This window comes from Prionailurus viverrinus, chromosome B1, assembly GCF_022837055.1.
Source record: "Prionailurus viverrinus isolate Anna chromosome B1, UM_Priviv_1.0, whole genome shotgun sequence".
In the NCBI taxonomy this organism is placed as follows: domain Eukaryota; kingdom Metazoa; phylum Chordata; class Mammalia; order Carnivora; family Felidae; genus Prionailurus; species Prionailurus viverrinus.
In genome coordinates, this window is record NC_062564.1 from 22,966,952 (window position 1) to 22,987,842 (window position 20,891).

Genomic DNA, 20,891 nt, shown 5'->3' on the forward strand with positions numbered 1-20,891 from the left:
TCTAGATTCTTTTTTTTTTTTTTTTTGCATGTGGATGTCTAGCTGTTCTAGCACCATTTGTCAGAGTGGTTGTCTTTGCATCACCGTGTTGCGTTTTGCCTCTTTCATCAAAAATCTGCTATTTATGGAGGTCTATTTGGGTTCTCTATTCTGTTCCACTGATGTATTCACCTATTCTTTCATCAATATTACACTCTCCTGATAACTGTAGCTTTAGAATAAATCTTAAAATCGGGTAGTATCAGCTCTCCAATTTTACTCTTCTCCTTAATACGGTGTTGATTATTCTGGAACATTTGCCTCTCCATATAAACTTTAGAATCAGTTTATCATGATCTACAAAGTGACATGCTGGAGGGTTTTTTTTTTTTTATTGGGATTGCACTAAATGTATAGATCAAATTGGGAAGAACTGACATCTTGAAAATAGTCTTATCCATGAACATAAAATATCTCTATTATCTCTTTGATTTTATTCATTGTTTTTGTAATTTTTCTTCTATAGATCTTTTACATATTTTGTTAGTTATCCCTTAGTACTTATTTCATTTTGGGGTGTTAATGTAAATGGCATTGTTTTTAATTACAAATTTCATGTATTGTTGTGGTATATAGGAAAGTAACTGGCTTCTGTATCTTAGCCTTGTATCATGCAACCCTGAAATAATTCCTCTTTAGTTCCAAACATCTTTTTTTGTTGATTCTTCCGGATTTTCTACAAAGATAATCATATCGTCTGTAAACAGAAATAGTTTTATGTCTTTTTTCCCCCAACTGTACATATTTTGTTTCCTTTTCCTTTCATTTATTCCTTCTTTCATGTTCTTCCTTTCTTTACATAGATCCAAGTTTTTAACCTATAGATTTTCCTTCTCTCTAAAGAACTTCTTTTAAAACATTTCTTATAAGGCAGGTCAACAAATTTCTTATAAGGTCAGCAACAAATCTCAATTTCTGTTTGTCTGACAAACTATCCTTCACTTGTGAAAAATAATTTTGCAGGGTACAGAATTCTAGGTGGTTTTTTTTTTTTCCCCTCTCTCTCAACATTTGAGTAGTTCATTCCATTCTCTTACTGTTTGCATGGTATCTGAAAAGTCAGATGCAATTCTTGTTTTTGTTCCTCCATAGGTAAGGTTTTTTACCCCCTGCTCTGGCTTCTTTCAGGAATTTTTGTTTGAGTCTTTGAAGATAATGTGGCAAGGTGTAGTTTATTTGGCATTTATCCTGCTTGGTCTTCCCTGGCTTTCTCAATCTGTACTTTAGGATCTGACATTAATTTGGAGAAATCTCAATCATTACCGTTGCAAATATTTCTTCTGTTCCTCTGTTTCTTCTCCTTTTGGTATTCCTTTTAGACACGTATTGAAATTTTTACAGTTGTCCCACAGTCCTTGGATAGTCTCTTTTTCTCAGGCTTTATTCTCTCTGCTTTTCAGTTTTCAAAGACTCTGATATGTCCTCTAGCCCAGTGATTCTTTCCTCAGCCACGTCCAGTCTATTGGTAAGTCCAGCAAAGGCAGCCTTCATTTCTGTTAGTGATTTTTTTAAATTTATGTTTTAATTTACATTCAAGTTAGTTATCATACAGTGCAACAATGATTCTAGGAGTAGACTCCTTGATGCCCCTTACCCATTTAGTCCATCCCCCCTCCCACAACCCCTCCAGTAACCCTCTGTTCATCTCCATATTTATGAGCCTCTTCTGTTTTGTCCTGCACCCTGTTTTTATATTCTCTTTGCTTCCCTTCCCTTATGTTCATCCATTTTGTATCATAAAGTCCTTATATGAGTGAAATCTTTTATCTCTAGTCTTTCTTTTTGGTTCTCTTTAAGGATTCCCATCTCTCTGCTTACATTGCCCATCTGTCCTTGAATGCAATCTACTTTATCCATTATAGCTCTTGGCATATTAATCAGATATTTTAAATTCCTGCTCTGATAATTCCAATCTCCCTGCCATGTCAGATTCTGATGCTTGCTTTTTCTCTTCAAATTGTGTTTTTTTGCCTTTTGCTATGTCTTGTGTATTTTTCTTGATAGCCAGAGATGATGTGTCAGGAGGAAAGGCACTGCTACAAATAGGCCTTTAAAAATGTAGTGGCAAGGGATGCGTGGGTGGCTCAGTTGGTTAAGCGACTGACTTCGGCTCAGGTCATGATCTCACAGTTCATGGGTTCAAGCCCCGTGTCAGGCTCTGTACTGACAGCTCTGAGCCTGTAGCCTGCTTCGGATTCTATCTCCCTTTTTCCCTGCCCCTACCCCACCTTCTCATGCTTCATCTCTGTCTCAAAAAAAAAAAAAAAATCATTAAAAAAAAAAAAAGTTTAAAAAATGCAGTGGTGAGATGTGAGAATAGGAGATTTGATCTACAGTCCTCTAATTAGGTCTCAGTCTTTTAGTAAGCCTATGCCCCTTGACTGTAAATGTCACAACTGCTTTTCAGGTTTTTTTTCTCCTCTGGGAGAAAATGGGATAGAATGGCTAGAGTGGGATGGAGTTGGGAATTTCTTTCATTCACATGAAACACTAGTTGGGTATTCTCCTTCCCCAGGTCACTTAGTCTCTGATAATACTCCAGCAGGTTAGAGTCCAGTTAACAAGTTTCCCCTGAGAACAGGCTTTATTTAGAAGAACAAAGTGATCTGGTATATTTCAAAATGTTTCCATTCCCCTCCACCTATAAAAAACCCAAAGGACTTTTCTCTGATATTTACTACAGGAATCTGGTCAAGCTCCTGGAGGTAAATCTCAAATACTAAAGGGGCTCCCCATGACTGGGTCCCCCTTGGTTTTTTAACCCTTAGAGTTGTCTGCACTGAGCCTCCGGCAATTCATCAATTATAGTTTAGGTTTCTACCTCGGCACTTGTTCCCACACTGGTTTCTGCTCGTTGGTCTCTGCTGTGGTAAGCTATGACACTCACTGTATTCTCTTTCCCTTCCAATTTTGGATCTCTTCTAGATCTAGGAAGAGCTGATTTTTCAGTCTGTTCAACATTTTACTTGTTGACAGGATGGAGTTGTAACTTCTAAGCCAGCTTGTTATATGCAAAATTGGAAACCAAAAGTGGATTATTTGTTTAAATACAAATCCCTGACCACATATCATGTTAAATTAGTCAGAATCCATTAAGAATGTATTCCAGAACTATATATATTGTAACTAGCTTTCCAAGTATATCTTATGCACATAGAAGTATGAGAACAGCTGGTATAAATGAACAGTAAAAAAAAAAAACCCCACAAAAACAAAAACAAAAATCAATGGAAGGCCTCTTAGAGGAAGTATTTTCATCTGATCCTGTACTACATTTCCCCCCAAAAGTTAAACATATTAATCTCTGTACAGAAAGAAAAACACTATATAAAAGTATAATAATTTGGTATAATAGCTATATAACATTCTCAACATGACCTCTAAATTATGTAATACTAATCTTATTATTACCTTTCTGGCCAAGTAGGAAAATATATATATATATATATATATGCCGCATATTTATATGGCATATATATATATATATATGCCATATATATATATGGCATCTGAGTTCTGAAAATCTGGACTTGTGTACTGGCATTGTGCTTCATAATAATTCCAAGTTCATACTTAGAAAAGTCACATATACTTTGTTTATCTTTCCCTTCGTAGCAGGACAATGATAACTCCTCTCTCAGTGACTGTCATGAAGTTAAAAGCCTGAGACGTAACAGTCCTCACTAAAAGGCAAAGGGTTATGCAAATCTCCTCCTCGTCTACCTTAAAATCTCCTGACTGCATTTTCAAATATCATCATCTATTCCCTCTTACTCTACACGAGGCCCCCAAATTTTCTTTTACTTCCTTCAATAAACTAGGCTTACTCATGAAGTAGAATTGTTTTTTTTTTTTTAATTTTTTTTTCAACATTTATTTATTTTGGGACAGAGAGAGACAGAGCATGAACGGGGGAGGGGCAGAGAGAGAGGGAGACACAGAATCGGAAACAGGCTCCAGGCTCTGAGCCATCAGCCCAGAGCCCGACGCGGGGCTCGAACTCACGGACCGCGAGATCGTGACCTGGCTGAAGTCGGACGCTTAACCGACCGCACCACCCAGGCGCCCCGAAGTTGAATTGTTTTTACGTGCTCTTCCTTCCTCTCTTCAACCCTACTTTGTCTAGACACAGAGCACAGACACACTTCGCACACACATCACACAAACTTTTCCAGAGATAGGAACAGATATACATGCCTTGTAAATGCCTACTCATCACATAGATCTTATTACTTCAATTATTATTTTGCAAAATAAGCCTGTTTTAGACATGAGTATTAACAGAGAAGAGCAGGGTCCTCTCAAAGATCTCTGTGCTTTTCCTTCATCGTATTTGCGAGACAGGTAATTAGAAGGTTAACTATGTAATGTGATACTATTGAGCTCTTCAACTAAATTCTGAGATCAATGAGAGGTGCAACCAGGTCAGTTTGTTCACATTCTCTCCCTAGCATCCAGAACAATATCTATACATACTGACTGTTCAATAAATATTGGTTCAAAAAATAAATTAAATGTCAGGATCAATATAACATTGTATCATCACAGTAGTATCCAATTCCATGGCGGAAAACCACAACTTCACAAAATAAAGATTCTTTTTATTGCCAGTTCTGTTTAGATTAAGGGAAAAACAAAATAATAAACCCTACTCTGCAGACCTGAAAAATGAGAATTTGAATGAAAAAACTTACATGAATAATGAATATATTACTTCCTTGCCTAGAGTGTTAATAAATACTTCATAATTATTAAAAGGTTTCATGTTAGGGGTCCTCGGTATCAACCCCAAGCTCAGATATTCACAAAAAAGGACTCACAGGAATTAGCATATAGCATATATTCACTGCAGTGAAAGGTTAAGATTTATTATAGTGGAAGAATACAAAATAAAATCAACAAAGAGAAAAGGAATCTGCAATCAGGTTGAGGAAACTAGATGCAAAGGTCAAAGAGTGACTCCCAGTGGAGTCACATAAGATCCACTTAATTCCTTCAACAGTGAGCTGTGACAACACCCAAAAAAGCTGACTAAAGATTTAGTGTCCAGGGTGTGTACGGAGGGCCAATCATGTAGATTCCCTCTGTCTAACACATAACCAAAATTCCAGACTCTCAGAAGAAAGACAGGTGTTCCGCATGAACCACATTGTTTGGATAAAGAGTTTAGGCACAGTGAGCCACTCTTATCAGTTATGGAATTGTGGGAACACTCCTAAAATCCAAGTTCCCATACACCAATCCTTTCTAAGGTTAGTAATCTTGGGTCTGCTATATGTTAACTGGTTTCTGCACAGGTTCATCACCTATGCAACACAAATAACAACCAAGTCATGTTGTTCATTGGATTTTACTCACAAAGACAATAATCTACCACAAAGAATAAATCTGAAGTGGTTATAATTGACAAAGCACTGATTGTACAAAGCAGTCACATGGGACCAAGCCTCCTATGTATCTAAGAGAAATTAATTAGGGACTAAGGTTGGGAACCCAATAAATAGTAAGCTATACTTAATATATTAATGACTAACACATCCTAAAATCATGGAAACCAAGGACAAATGCTTAAATATAACATTTTATAATTTGTGAGTATGAATTTATATATATGAATAGTATTTCTGGCATTACAGATAAAATTAACTTTATTTTGAATGCTTGAGAGTAGCTATCAAGACTGTAAGTGTATCATTTTAGCTATAATCTTCATAAATAAAGCTTTCTAAAGGAATAAAATACTATTTTATGCCTACTTGCTTCCATAACTGTAATAAGAAACTTTTCAATGTGTTTTTTTCCAATTATGTAATATTAATCATAATTTCATTCAATCAAATCCTACTTAGTACACAGAAAATGCAACGCCCTTAATTGCATGTGATCTAGCATTGACAAATCATCATCGTATTTGTAGAATAGTTTTTCCTTCAAAGAACTTTTTCACTTGTGTGCAGACTCCAAATTTTCCTACTAAGATTAACTCTGCTTGAAGAGTTCACTTTCCTTGTCAGATAATAACAACCAACTAACAACTTCTAAAAAATGTGCAGATCGACCAGAAGAGGAAACAAAACTATTCATCCTTGTAGCATAACTAGGATAAAAAGTAGACTACAGACTGTAAAATATACAAAAGTAGGAAAATCAACATCTGCAACCTCCTACCCATCCAAGAATGGGAAGTAAGGGTGGAGACCATGGAAAAGGAGGGGAAGAGAAATCCTAGCAGTGGTGAAATGCAAAACAGAAAAATCACGCAAAGAAAGAAAATATCTCACCTGAATTAGGAAATATTGACAATAGGTCTAAGAATTGGTGGATAAGACAAGTGGCTGCTGGCCAGTATAAAAGAAGAGGCTTAAAAGTATACAGGAACCAACATAGCAGTCTTAAGGATGCACTACTCTGGGAAATGAGAGGCGACACAGGAGAGCTAGACAGTACTTAGGGGCTTATTGATATAGTGAAGGGAGAAGTAAGTCATGAGAAGGAAGGAATGAAGGAAGGAAGGAGAAAACTGCTGTGTTCAACCTATTTCACTTTATAAAGAGAAAAGGGTACCTGAGTTAAAAAAAAAAAAAAATTAAAAACTAGTAGGCTAGGTGTGCCTGGCTGGCTCAGTCAGTAGATCATGAGACTCTTGATCTCGGATTGTAGGTTCGAGCCCCACATTGGGGTGGAGAGATTACTTTAACATAACATAACATAACATAACATAACATAACATAACATAACACAACACAACACAACATAGCATAAAAAAACTATTAGGATAACCATCACTCCCACATATACACTATTATTTCTAGTGCAGAAAAGAAAAAAAATTAAAGCAGCAAATAGCAAGCAGTATCCATGCGATGCTACTATAAAAAGAAAACAAACACACAAAAAAGAAAACCAAAAGTGCATGATCCTTCAACTGATGAAAAATTTACCTAAAAAAACGACCATGAAGAGAAAAATAAAACACAGTATTCCAACTGTAGCAAGCATCATTAAGTAAGCATTTGAGGATATTAAAAAAACAAACACTTACATTAGAAATTCAAAAACTCAAAAGAGAAATAAAAACAGGAAGATGTTAGGTGAGAGCCGACCAAAAAATCAACAGAAGGAATAAACAAGACTAAACAAAACAAAGCAGAATCCTTGAAGAACTGAGCACTGTATTGCAAGGTGCTCAAAGAACAGAGTTGACTGAAAATGTAATAAAGGACACCACTGAAAAGAATTTAAAACAGGTAAGAGAACAAAAACAACATAAAAGTGAAAAAGGCATGATATCAAAGTTGGACTAAAAAGATAGGATGAGAGACACTGATTTTATGGTGGTAGAAGGCAAGCAGCAATTTCAGCACATGAAAAGAGAACACCTCAGACCCTGGGAGGTACGGGAAAAGGAGAGACATGATCTTTTGCCTTTAAGAACCACACTTGGAGACTTCCTCGAAATAAAAAAAACACACCCAAGTGCAGCTCTCCAAAAACCATTCAAGCACCCTTAAATTACCCAATTGCTGGACCTGCCATCTTCTACCAATGGGCTCTGAACTAACCTTGCCATTCTTCTGAAGCTTAAGGAATTTATGGGAAACATAAATGGCTACTTGGCTTCCATACAAAACATCAATCAACCTTTCTAGATATTTTTCTCAGCCCATTCCCACGGCTATTGCTTCCTGGGAGTAGACAAGGGATATCATGTTAATGGCATAGGCAAATAAGACAAGTGAGACTATCCTCAGGTGCTGCCTAGTATCATGCACACAATTTAATCATGCAAACCAGTTGGGTGAAGTCTACCAACCAGTCAAAAGAGGACATCGGAGGCACTGTCAACTAGTGCCCCTTAAATCATGTAGGTCCTACTGGGGAACCTCAATAATTATAAACAACATTTCTTAGGGGCACAATATGCACTCCCGTGTTCCTCATGTGAAAGTCTAATACTACCTTGTCATCAGTACCATGGTAAACTGTACCTAAGGATGGATAAGAGACTATCCAGTGCTTAGTGTTTAAGAAAGCATAAAGCTTCAGCTCCAACAATAAGAAAAAGAAAAGGCATCCAAATTAGTAAGGAAAGAATAAAATTGTCACTATTTGCAGATGACATGATGCTATTCATAGTAAACCCTAAAGACTCCATAAACAAATACGTGAAGTCCCAGCATACAAAATTAATAAACAAAAATCATTTGCACTTCTATACACTATTAATAAAGTAGCAGAAAGAGAAATTAATAAGACAATTATATTTACAAACTGCACCCAAACAAATAAAATATCTAGGAATAAACTAAGGAGGTAAAAGACCTGTATTCTGAAATTTATAAAACACTGATGAAAGAAAATGAAAGTGACACAAAGAGATGGCAAGATGTACCATGCTTGTGGACTAGAAGAATTAACACCGTTAAGACCTCCATACTACCCGAAGCACTCTATGGATTCAATGCAATCCCAATCAAAATTCAATAGTATTTTTCACAGAACTAGAACAAATAATCCTAAAATCTGTATGGAACCACTAAAGACCCCAAGTAGCCAAAGCAGAGAAAGAAGAACAAAACTTGGAGGTATCATAACTGAGAATTCAACATCTACTACAAAGCTAGAGTAATCAGAGATGCCTGGGTGGCTCAGTAAGTTGAGCATCCGACTTCGGCTCAGGTCATAATCTCGCATTCAAGGGTTGTAGCCCCGTGTTGGACTCTCTGCTGACAGCTCAGAGCCTGGAGCCTGTTTTGGATTCTTTGTCTCCCTCTCTCTCTGTCCCTCCCCTGCTCATGCTCTGTCTCTCAAAAAATAAAATGTCAAAAAAAAAGCTATAGTAATCAAAATAATATTGTATTAGCATAAAAATAGGAATACAGATCCATGGAAAAGAAGAGACAACCCAGAAATAAACTCGCATGTATAGGGTCAGTTCATCTACAACAAAGGAGACAAGAATCTACAAAGGGGAAGAAACCATCTCTATCTACATTCTCAAGAAGAAGCTGGACCACTTTCTTACACCTATACAAAAATAAGCTCAAAATGGACTAAAGGCTTAATGTAAAACCTGAAACCATAAAATCCCTTAAGATTACGTAGGCAGTAATTGGTCTTAGCAGTGTTTCTTTGCATCTGTCTCCTGAGGCAGGGGAAACAAAAGCAAAAAGAAACAATTTGCACTGCATCAAAATAAAAAGCTTTTAACACAGTGAAGAAAATCATCAACAAAACAATGTAACAAAGTGAAAAGGACAAGGTATTTATGAAACATGTACCTGATAAGGGGTTAATATCCAAAATATATAAAGAACCCTTACAACTCAACATCAAGAAAACAAAATAATCTAATTAAAAATGGGCAGAGGATGTAAACAGTCATTTCTCCAAAGAAGATGTAAGATGGCCGACAGACACAGGAAAAAATGCTCATCATCAGGAAAATGCAAATCCAGATCACAATAAGACATCACCTCACACCAGTCAGAATGGCTAGAACTAAGAAGACAACAAATAACAAATGTTGCTGAAAACGTATAGACTACTGGTGGGAATATAAATTGGTGCAACCACTGAAGAAAATAGTACTGAGGTTCCTCAAAATATTAAAAATAGAAATACCATATGACCTAGTAATTTCTCTTCAGGATATTCAGCCAAAAAAAAAAAAAAAAAAACAGAAAACACAAATTTGAAAAGTTATACACACCCCTATGTTCACTGTAGCATTATTTCCAGTAGCCAAGATATGAAAGCAACCCTGACATCCACTGATAGCTAACTGGATAAAGAAAATGTGGTATATACACAATGGAATATTATTACTCAGCCTTAAAAAAAGAAAAAAAATCTTGCCATTTATGACAACAGGGTAGACCTAGAGGATATTATGTTAAATGAAATAGACAAAGAAAGACAATTACCGTATCATTTCACTTCTATGTGGAATCTAAAAAAGCAAAACAAACAAGCAAGCAAACAAACAACAGAAAGAGACTCATAGAAACGGAGAACAAACTGGTGTTTGCCAGAGGGGAGAGGGTTGAAAGGGGTGGTGAAATAGGTAAAAAGGAGTAAGACGTACAAACTTCCGGTTACAAAATAAAGAAGTCACAAGAATAAGAAGTACAGGGAATACAGTCAAAACATCATAATATTGTAGAGTGGCAGATGATAACTACATTTATCATGGTGAACATTTTGTAATGAACACAATGTATATAAATGTCCAATCACTGTTATATATCTGAGACTAATATAATATTGTACGTTAAGGATACTTCCATTTCAAATTTTTGATGAAGTTGAAAAAAAAAATAAGAACCAAAACACATTTTGGAGACAAATGCAAAATTTCAATATGGACAGTATAAGAATATATCATTGAATTAATGTTAATTCACTTAAAAGTGATAATGGTATTCTAATTATGTAAGGCAGTCCTTTTCTGAAAAGTTACATACTAAAGTATTCAGTGGTAATATTTCATAATGTCTAAAAATTATAGATATATTTGGTGTTATTTTTTATCTGTATTTAAAAACGTGTAAAAGGAAATGTGGCAAAATGTTAATAATTAGTGAATCTTGGTAAAAAGTAGACTGGTGTCCTTGTACTACTGTTTCAATTACTGGTAGGTTTGAAATTTAAAATATGGGGGTACTAAAACCAGACTTAAAAACAACAAAATGGAACACGGAAATAATATGGAAAATACAAAGCGCTCCACGAATGTTACAATGTCACACTGAGTTCATTGAAAATACTAAAATAGTTGAAATTACCCAATCTGAGGAAGAGACACCTAGCAAGAAATTTCATACAATGAGTAAGTTATGTATATGCCTTCACTTAAAAAAAAAATTAAACTAGACGGAGCTCATCAAGAAGTGAGATCATTATTTATATTACACTGGTCATGGATTCAATCAAGCCTGAAACAGTTCTCAGGTAACACTCAAGCCAGGCAAAGAATGTGTGTGTCAATGCATGAGAGTTTGCCAGTCTTTGACAAAGAAGTGAAATACTCTCTTCAGATAATCAAGCATATGAGGAATACGGAATTCTGAAGTATTAAGAATTAAGTCATAGAGGGGCGCCTGGGTGGCGCAGTCGGTTAAGCGTCCGACTTCAGCCAGGTCACGATCTCGCGGTCCGTGAGTTCGAGCCCCGCGTCGGGCTCTGGGTTGATGGCTCAGAGCCTGGAGCCTGTTTCCGATTCTGTGACTCCCTCTCTCTCTGCCCCTCCCCCGTTCATGCTCTGTCTCTCTCTGTCCCAAAAATAAATAAACGTTGAAAAAAAAAAAATTAAAAAAAAAAAAAGAATTAAGTCATAGAGAAATATTATCTAAGGCAAAGAGGAAATGAGAAGGTTGTAGTCTCCAAACCATTTATAAAGAACTTATATGTGTATTAAGCTATGTACAAGGGTAATTTTATTTTTATGCAATTTTCACCTTCTGTGCTCACTTTAGAATCTAATCTCCTAAGAAATGTAAGCTCACTGTAGTAAAACCGAAGGCTGATGATGAGCTCCTTTTCACACAGTTTTCACCAGCCATCTCTAAACTGCCAGTCCTTGCTAGGAGATGGCTACTCTGAATCAAAGCTTTTCATGATCTAATGAATGCTGGCTTATGGATCCCTGCCCTAAAAGATTAATAATCTTAGAAGGCAACGCAAAAGCAGAATACAAAGTGCGGTTCACAGGGTAAAGGCAATGGTGAACATGTACACTAAGGAAAACATTAAACTCTAACAGCTCTGGAGTTCCAAACCTCATTCCTGACAGGTATAAGCTACGTGACTTTGGATAAATTACATAACCTCTTAGTTTTGATGTTCTCATCTATACAATGGTTATTTCTTCAGGAGTACCTTCCTGAGTAGTGAGACTGACATGAGATACTATATAAATGACTTCACATGGGACCCCAATAGTTTATACATGATTAATTATTATACCTAGAGGAGGAAGGATGTTATCCAGGTAATATTCATGTGTCAATATCATAATTTATTCACATTCCTCTTTAAAATACCTGTATAATTACTAATCTTTTTCATTTTTTTTTTAATTTTTTTTTCAACGTTTATTTATTTTTGGGACAGAGAGAGACGGAGCATGAACAGGGGAGGGGCAGAGAGAGAGGGAGACACAGAATCGGAAACAGGCTCCAGGCTCTGAGCCATCAGCCCAGAGCCTGACGCGGGGCTCCAACTCACGGACCGCGAGATCGTGACCTGGCTGAAGTCGGACGCTTAACCGACTGCGCCACCCAGGCGCCCCTAATCTTTTTCATTTATAGAAATCCAGTAACATACTAATCTCCAACACATCACCAAAACTTTGGTTACACATGCACCCTGCTTGATTCTACATGACTTTTTAATTTTCCTTTACTTGATTTTTTTCCTACATCTATCGATCCATAATAATCTTAGAAAAGGATAATTTGTTCTTAGAATTTTTAGTGAATTCTGGAAGAGATGAGTAACGTTGTGGTAGAACACACCTAAAAGACTTAGCAATTATGGGAAATGCTCCCTAGAGTACAATATGATAAAGGAAGTTTGGAGTAAACACTTAGAGGAGGTGAGAATTGTACTGAGCAGTGTTAATTAACAACTTCATTTGCCCAAGGAGTTTGATGTTAGAACTGAGGAAGGTGAGAATTGAATTCTGAAATTTGTGAGTAAACTAACTGTAAAAGAAAAGCAGAATGATTTGGTAAGAGAGTTTACAAGGAAGCCAACAGCTCATTTACCAGCCTTTCAGTAGAAAAGCAACTGGAAAATCTGAGTTAACTCTGGAAGAAAATTTCACTTTTTCTTAAAGAAAATAAAAACGGCAAAAACATCTCACAGAAGACAGCACTAAGAGTTTTAAATTGTAGCTATGAAAAAAATTGTAGCTATAAACTTTTCAATGATTTGATAGAATTATAAAAATTATAGCAGTATTATTAAAATGGTCCAAAATTACAATGACACAGAAGGATCCAGGAAAATTTAATTCATGTTAAAAAAAAAAATGGGTACTGATGATAGGCTGCCTTTCTCAATGAATCTACATATTTTTTGTGGCTTAATTTATAATAAAGAAACATAATTTGAATAATTTTTCTTGAAAATTTTATTTGAAACTGTATTTCATCATAGTTGTCACCCTGGAATCTCTCTGGCCCACGCTGCCCATTATTATATGGGTTACAGTTAGTACTCTCTTGGCTCAATAGAAATCACAGACCACTGCTAAACCACAATTACTTAACGGATCTTTCTTTGAGGTTTATACTATCCTGTAGTATAAATTTGTTATCCTCATCCACCAAAGTCCAAAGTATCCCTCTACCAGCTCACTTAATTTTTTTCCTCTCCAGTTCCATGATCACTCTGAGTAATTTCAAATACATGTTTATAACATAGATATTACCATAGCCTTATAGCTCCTCAAATGTCTCTACAAGATCAATAATAATCTACATTATATTTCACCAGTTTACTTATTAAATAAAACCTTCTATAACTACTTCCTAACTTTCAATCCCATCCCACTTTTACACAAAACTTTCCACTCTTGTGAAATTTAGCTAAGTTTATCAGGGGTCTCCAGTTTCCTCTGACCCATCACCCAACTCTGAACCCAGAGTTTTATGTTTCAAATACACTCTTCCTAGCACTCGGAAATCATCTGCCTAATCCAGTTCACACCATAAACCAAACATGCCAACTTACAAGAAGGGTGTTCTTCTTCCTTGATTGCTGAGTATTGATTAGGGAAAAAAAGTCATTAAATTCTACAGATTCTTCACTAAGAATTTGGATATTATAGTCTCAAAAGGATTCTCAATGCTACATGGTCATTCAGTTAGTTAACCTCCATATTCTTGATGCTCCTCAATGGATGCTCCTCAATGAAAGTAAATAAACAAAAGGTATGAATCATATACCTGCTTCTTACCTTCCCTTTCTCTATACTGGCTGCACACTAGAATCACCCAGAGATCGTGTTTTTTAAAGTGGCAATGCCTCAGTCCCATCCCAAAACAATTACATCAGAATTCTAGGGGAAGAAAAAAGAATTCTGGATATGGGAACCATGTCTGCTGTTTACTTTCTATTTGCCTCTAAACCTTCACCTATTTTTAATTCTCTAAAAATCCCACCCCTTCCTTGATCCACAAATTGTCTTAACTTTTCTAATAACTTCAATATTTTTCTCTTATATAATCTAAAACTTTTCTAAAACGTTAAAGTTTATTACAAAATAGGCTGTAATACACAGGTTATGTTGGCCTATGTGTCATTAAAAAATCAAGGTTCCATATTCGATAATTCATTTAAAAACATAATGCAGTAAGTAAAATAATACCTAAAGGATATAGCATTTAACAGTATGCTATAGTTCATGTCATCAGAATACATGCAATTTTAACTATGACATAAAATACTTGGATAACAAAGTCTTTCTAGGTCACAGTTACAAAAAAAACATAATGATCAATTAAATATATTTCTTCTTAATAGTGACAAATATAGGAAATCAATATATTTACTTTTTAAGAGCGAATTATTTCCCTGAAATATACAGTATTGTAGGATGCCAGAAGACACGTATTTTTAGTGGAAAATTAAATATTACACCAAACTGCCAGTTAAGGTGGTGTTTTTGTCTGAGTAGGATCTTACGGCATCCTTGAAGGTACAGAAACCTTTATCCAAATGTGCTAGCCCAATTGTGACAACACTGTTAATGCCAACTTGAATACTGGTCCTCATATACGATAGGAGGAGAACCCAGAATCATCTGCAATGCTGTTTTTCAAAATACTTTGCTCACCTTCTTCTCTACCCGCTTTCAGACATGCCCCCAACATACAGTCTTTATCGGGTCATAATAAGATCCTTCTAGAAATTTTTTTTTATTTTGAAAGCCGAGAGAGAGAGACAGAGAGAGAGAGAGAGAGAGAGAGAGAGAGAGAGGAAGGGAGACAGAGGGAGGGAGGGAGAGGGAGGGAGAGGGAGAAAGCAGGTGAGGGGCAGAGAGAGGGAGAGGAGAATCCCAAGCAGGGTCCATGCCCTCAGCGCAGCCCATGTCTACAGACATGGGGCTCAATCCCACAAACTGAGATCATGACCGGAGCCAGAATCAAGAATTAGACACTTAACCAACTGAGCCGCCCAGGTGACCCAATCCTTCTAGAGAATTCTGAGACACCGAAATTCCCTTTCTGCAAACTAGTCTGAATGAATTAAACTTTTTTCCATTGACCCACGTTACTAACAACTTCAGTTTGCAATCGAATTCACAATTATTTAAAAATCTAAAAGTCTACACATAAATATACAACGTGAAGAGTGAAGATGAGGAGACACCACATAAAAAAGTGTTTGTTCTTGAGAAGAACAAGTGTTCAGTCAAGAAGAAATAGATAATCTGAATTGTCCTTAACCACTGAGGAAATGAAATAATGCAATTGAAAATCACAAGGCCAAGATGGTTTTACTGAAGGATTCTATCAAATATTTAAAGAAGAATTAACACTAGCTAACACTATCTTCTAAAACTGTGTAATTTTACACAATCTCTTCTAGAAAGTAAATGAGGAGGGAACATTTTCCAAATCATTTTAAGAGGCCAGTATTAGCCTGATACCAAACTAGACTAAAAAGAGTATAAAAAATAAAGAAGTATAGATCAATATCTATCATAAACTTAGATGCATATTTGTAATGGATTTTTATTAGCAAATAGAATCCAGCAATACATAAAAAGAATACACCATAACCCAGTAGGATTTATTCCAAAATGGAAGGTTGGTTCAACATACAAAAATCAATTACCATAAGGTACCATATTAAGCACCTAAAGATGAAAAATCCTATCATTCACGCCAAAAAAAAATTGATAAAATTCAACACCTATTCATGATCAGAACTCTCAGCAAACTCACAGAGAACTTGCTTAAGTTGATAAAAAAACATCTTTAAAAATCTTACAGCTAGTGGGGCACCTGGATGCCTCAGTGGGTTAAGCACCTGACTTCAGCTCAGGCCATTATCTCAGAGTTCCTGGGTCTGAGCCCCGCATCTGGCTCTGTGCTAAAGGCTCAGAACCTGGAGCCTGTTTCAGATTCTGTCTCCCTCAGTCTCTGCCCCTCCCCCACTTGCACTCTGTCTCTCAAAATAAATAAATAAACATTAAAAAAAATTTACAGCTAGTATCATCATTAATAATGAAAGACTACATAATTTCTTCCAAAGATCAGATTAAAATGTAAAACATATAACTATAAAACTTTTAGAAAACAACATGAGAGAAAAATTTAGGGATACAGTGCTAGGCAAAGAGTTCACCTGGATAACAAAAGTAAATTATAAACCAAGAAACTGGTAAAATGGACTCATTAAATAAATATCTGCAAAAGATATGTTATGAACATGAAAAGATAAGCCATAGACTAGGAAAAAATATTTGGAAGCTACATGTCTGACAAAGGACTAGTATCTACAATACATAAGGAACTCTCAAAACTCAGTAAAAAATCCAATTAAAACGTGGGCAAAAGGCAGGAACAGATAGTTCATCAAAGACATGATATACAGACAACAAATAAGCAGATGAAAAGATGTTCAACCCGATGCCATAAGGAAAATGCAAAATAAAACCACAATGAGGTATCACTACATACTTGTCAAATGGCTAAAACAGTGATAAATGCTGGTGAAGATATGGAAAACTACAACAGGCATACACTGCTAGAGGCAATGTAAAACAATAAAGCCACTCTGGAAAACATTTTGGCAGTTTCTCATAAAGCAAAACATGCAAGTACCAAACAACCTAGCCATATCCCAGAGAAATGAAACCTTAGGTTCATAGAAAAACCCACACCAAAATGTTCACAAAAGTTGTATTTTTAATAGCCATAAACCAGAAACAATCCAGATGTCCTGTAACAGATGGATGGTTAACAAACTGCAGGCATTCACCCCATGAAAGTTTACTCAGTAATAAAAAGAATGATGACTATTGATAAATGCAACAACTTGGATGGATGTTGAGGGGATTATGGCAAGTTATAAAACACCAAACCCAAAAAATCATCAAGAGTAGGATTCCACCCACATCACATTATTAAAACAACAAAATGGAGTACAAATGCAGGATGTGGGAGTGGAATGGGAATGGGTGCATGCATGTGGCTATAAAGGGCAGGAGGAGGGATTCTTATGGTAATGGAACTGTTGTATACCTTCTATACAATACCTTCTATATCATATGTTGTATATCTTCTATATCAATACCAATACTCTACTTTTGACATTGTACTACAGTTTTACAAGATGTTACCATTGGGGAACACTGAGCAAAATGTATATAGGATCTCTCTGCACTATTTCTTACACTTGCATGTGAACCTACATTATCTCAACATTAAAATTTTTTTTTAAAGGATGTTACATACGTATTTGTACTTGTCCAAAATTTTCCTTACTATGTTCCCACTAAAAGATATTTCAATCATTTAAATGATTTACTTCTGGGGCGGCTGGGTGGCTTGGTCAGTTGAGCATCCGACCTCGGCTCAAGTCATGATCTTACGGTCCATGAGTTCAAGCCCCCCATTGGGCTCTGTGCTGACAGCTAAGAGCCTGGAGCCTGCTTCAGATTCTGTGTCTCCCTCTCTCTGACCCGCCCCCGTTTATGCTCTGTCTCTCTCTGTCTCAAAAATAAATATTAAAAAAAATTTTTTTAAATAAATAAATAAATAAATTTATAAATGAATGATTTACTTCTGTTTTATAGAAGAACCGTCTAATCACTTGAAGCAATTAAAAGTAAATGGATTTCTGTAGGTAAAAGTATGACTCTCGATTAAACTGTTAAAATAGAATATGTTTAAGGAGGTTACTTGATTGCCCATAAAATATAATTAGGTAACTTACAGACAATATTCGAAACAAATCTTATCACACATTTACCTTTATACAGGACATAAAGAAGAAAATATGTTTTATGATTACTCTTGCATTGGTTAATAAGTATTACACACAGTAAAAGAATATTAGCCAAAATTATTTTCTAAAATATACCGATATTGAGCTTACCTTGAAGTGCACATTTAGAGCAGACTGTAACCTTGAACAGCTGCTGAATTCTATTACATAGATTTACTTAAGTGTAATAAATATACAAGCATGGGATAGTAGTTTTAAAATTTTTTGAACACATAAATTACCTGCACACAGAACACTGCCGTTGAGGCTGAAGAGCAGTGAACATAACAATCATAGAATAGTTTCGAGGTGGTGCCTTTATAAATTTTCGGAATTTATCGCCATTCATTCGGAAGATTGAGCGCCTGGAACTCCATTCCATCAGCTGTTCTACTTTTTCAGCTAAAAGATTCTGCAATTAAACACAGGAACTTAAATTTACACAGGGTTAAAGTCCTCCACTATGTATTTCATATATACTGAATTGCATGAGATTCTACCTTACCCCAAATTAATTTCTGTTAAAAGTTTTTCTTTTGGTGAATATATTATTAATTGACTGTATATGCATAAAATATTTCATTTCATTTTCCCTAAAGATTGCAAAGGTTTATAAAACAGACGTAAAAAGTAAAACAGACTACCACTTACACAAAGATAAAACACACATGCTTTTCCCTAATCTACCACTAAATACAGAAAATCATGCTGTCCATTACATAAAAAGCAAATATAGGAAGGCTCTGAAAAAGGATGTCCAATGTTAAAAAAAGAAGGAAATCCTGCTATTTGCAACAACATGGATAAAAATACAGGGTATTACGCCAAGTGAAATAAGCCAGTCGTGTAAGAATAAATATGGCATGATTCCACTTGTATGAGGTTCCCAAAATAGTCAAACTCCTAGAAGCAGAGAAAAAACAGTGGTTGCCAGGGGTTAGGGGAGGAAGAAATGGACAATTGTTGCTCAATGGGTAAAAAGTTTCAGTTAAGCAAGATGAGTAAGTTCCTGAGATCTACTGGACCACACAGTATCTATAGTTAACAACTGAGTATTGTGACCTTTAAAATATGCTAAAGAGGACAGATCTCATGTTAAGTGTTCACACCACCACATACACACACGCAGGCACACATGCAAAGAACACAAGGCAATTTTTGAAGGTGATCCATGTGTTTGGTATTTTGATTGTGGTAACGGAATCACAGATGTGTACATATGGTGAAGTCACCAATATATATATATTAAGGGTGTTCAATGTTTTGTATATCAATGATAACCCAATAAAACTTTTAAGAAAGGAGGAGAAAGAGAGAGGAGAGGCAGGCATCTTACCCTGAGTTAGGGTAAAAGACTTGCTGAACTGCTCTGCACCTACCTGAGGGAGAAAAAAGATAAAAGAAATGGAAGAGAAAAGGGAAGCAGGGGCAGTAACCTGCTCAAAGAGCATCATGCTTAGTTAGTAGTTGGGCACAACATTCAGGTAAATGCACAATGGCAGGGTGACAATAACAAAAAAGAAATATTATAACTAATTACTGGGATAATGTTACTTAAAAAAAAAAGACAACAAAATTTTACCTTACCAAAAAAGTACCAGCTGAAATTCATCCTAATCTCAAAACAGGCTAATTATTTGGATTTGATTATATTTGTCTGTAGGCCTGTAATTCCACGTGCAGATAGAACGTGAATATATTTCCATAAAAACAATACTCTTGCTAAACTGAAAGTTAAATAAAATTTTAGAAGACACTGCTCTGCTTCAGCAATACACACAAAACAGCTAAAAACTGAGCAGAAGGACTTACACTAACTTTTCTTACTTTGAATTCTGAGGAATAAAGTGAGGCTGTTTCCATGCTAAGCATAATTTACTAGTGTTTGTCTTATAAAAATTGTCATATATTTAATATGATTTAAAATCTTCAATTGTTTACCTTAACACTCAGTGAGTCCATTTAGCATCTATAAATTCTTCTGAAATAATTTTAAAATAAAGCATTTTATTTATAGGGACTGTGACCCTCTATGTAAAGACAGACCCTCCAACTAGCAAATCAAGCAAAGTCTTAATACACTAATGAGGGCAAAAAGAACTGGTCTAAAAAACAGCAGTTTGTCTGCAGGTTCCTAGGGTGTTTTAGTATACTTTTCTCAACAAATACACACACACACACACACACTTTCCTCTTATTATTTTTTTTTATTTATTTATCTTGAGAGGAAGAGAAAGAGAGAACGCACAACCCAAGGGGGGAGGGGCAGAGAGGGAGAGAATCCCAAGCAGGCTGAGCGCTGTCAGTGCAGATCCCGACGCGGGGCTTGATCTCATCAGTGAGAGCATGACCTGAGCCAAAACCAAGAGTCCAGACGCTTAACCAACTGGGCTACCGAGACACTCCCACACACACACGTCCCTTTTAAATTCTCTAATAATAATTCTATAACAATGAGATTCTATAATAATCCAATTCTATTCTACAATAAGTCTATAATAACGTTACTCTATTTTTTCTTGTAAAAACAATCACATCTTTACACCAATACGTTATCTATCATGACATTAAATAAATTTGAAAAGTAGAAGATTTTGTTCTACTTCCACTTTTTCAGTTATCAAAGAAGCAAGCCAGTTTCAAGCGTGCTGGCAAAAACAAGTATCCTGAGTCAGAAATATACTTTCTTTCTCTGGCAAGGTTTATTTGTTTTCCAGCTTTTCTGAAGTATAAGTGACAAAACTGTAAGATATTTAAAGTATACAACATGATGAATGGATGTACATATACACTGTGAAAAGATTCCTTCCATCTAGTTAACTGACATATTCATCACCTCACACAGA

At 35.7% G+C, this 20,891-nt stretch overlaps 1 protein-coding gene across 5 annotated transcripts in view; it reads right to left on the reverse strand.

The window, feature by feature from the left end:
• The window catches only part of TUSC3 (tumor suppressor candidate 3), a 262,371-nt gene that overhangs the window by 136,653 nt on the left and 104,827 nt on the right, over positions 1–20,891 (reverse strand). For all 5 annotated transcript variants that reach the window (XM_047855563.1, XM_047855564.1, XM_047855561.1 and 2 more), the window contains exon 2: positions 18,288–18,457. In XM_047855563.1, coding sequence (XP_047711519.1) covers positions 18,288–18,457 — 170 coding nt within the window. The remainder of the gene's footprint in view (positions 1–18,287; positions 18,458–20,891) is intronic.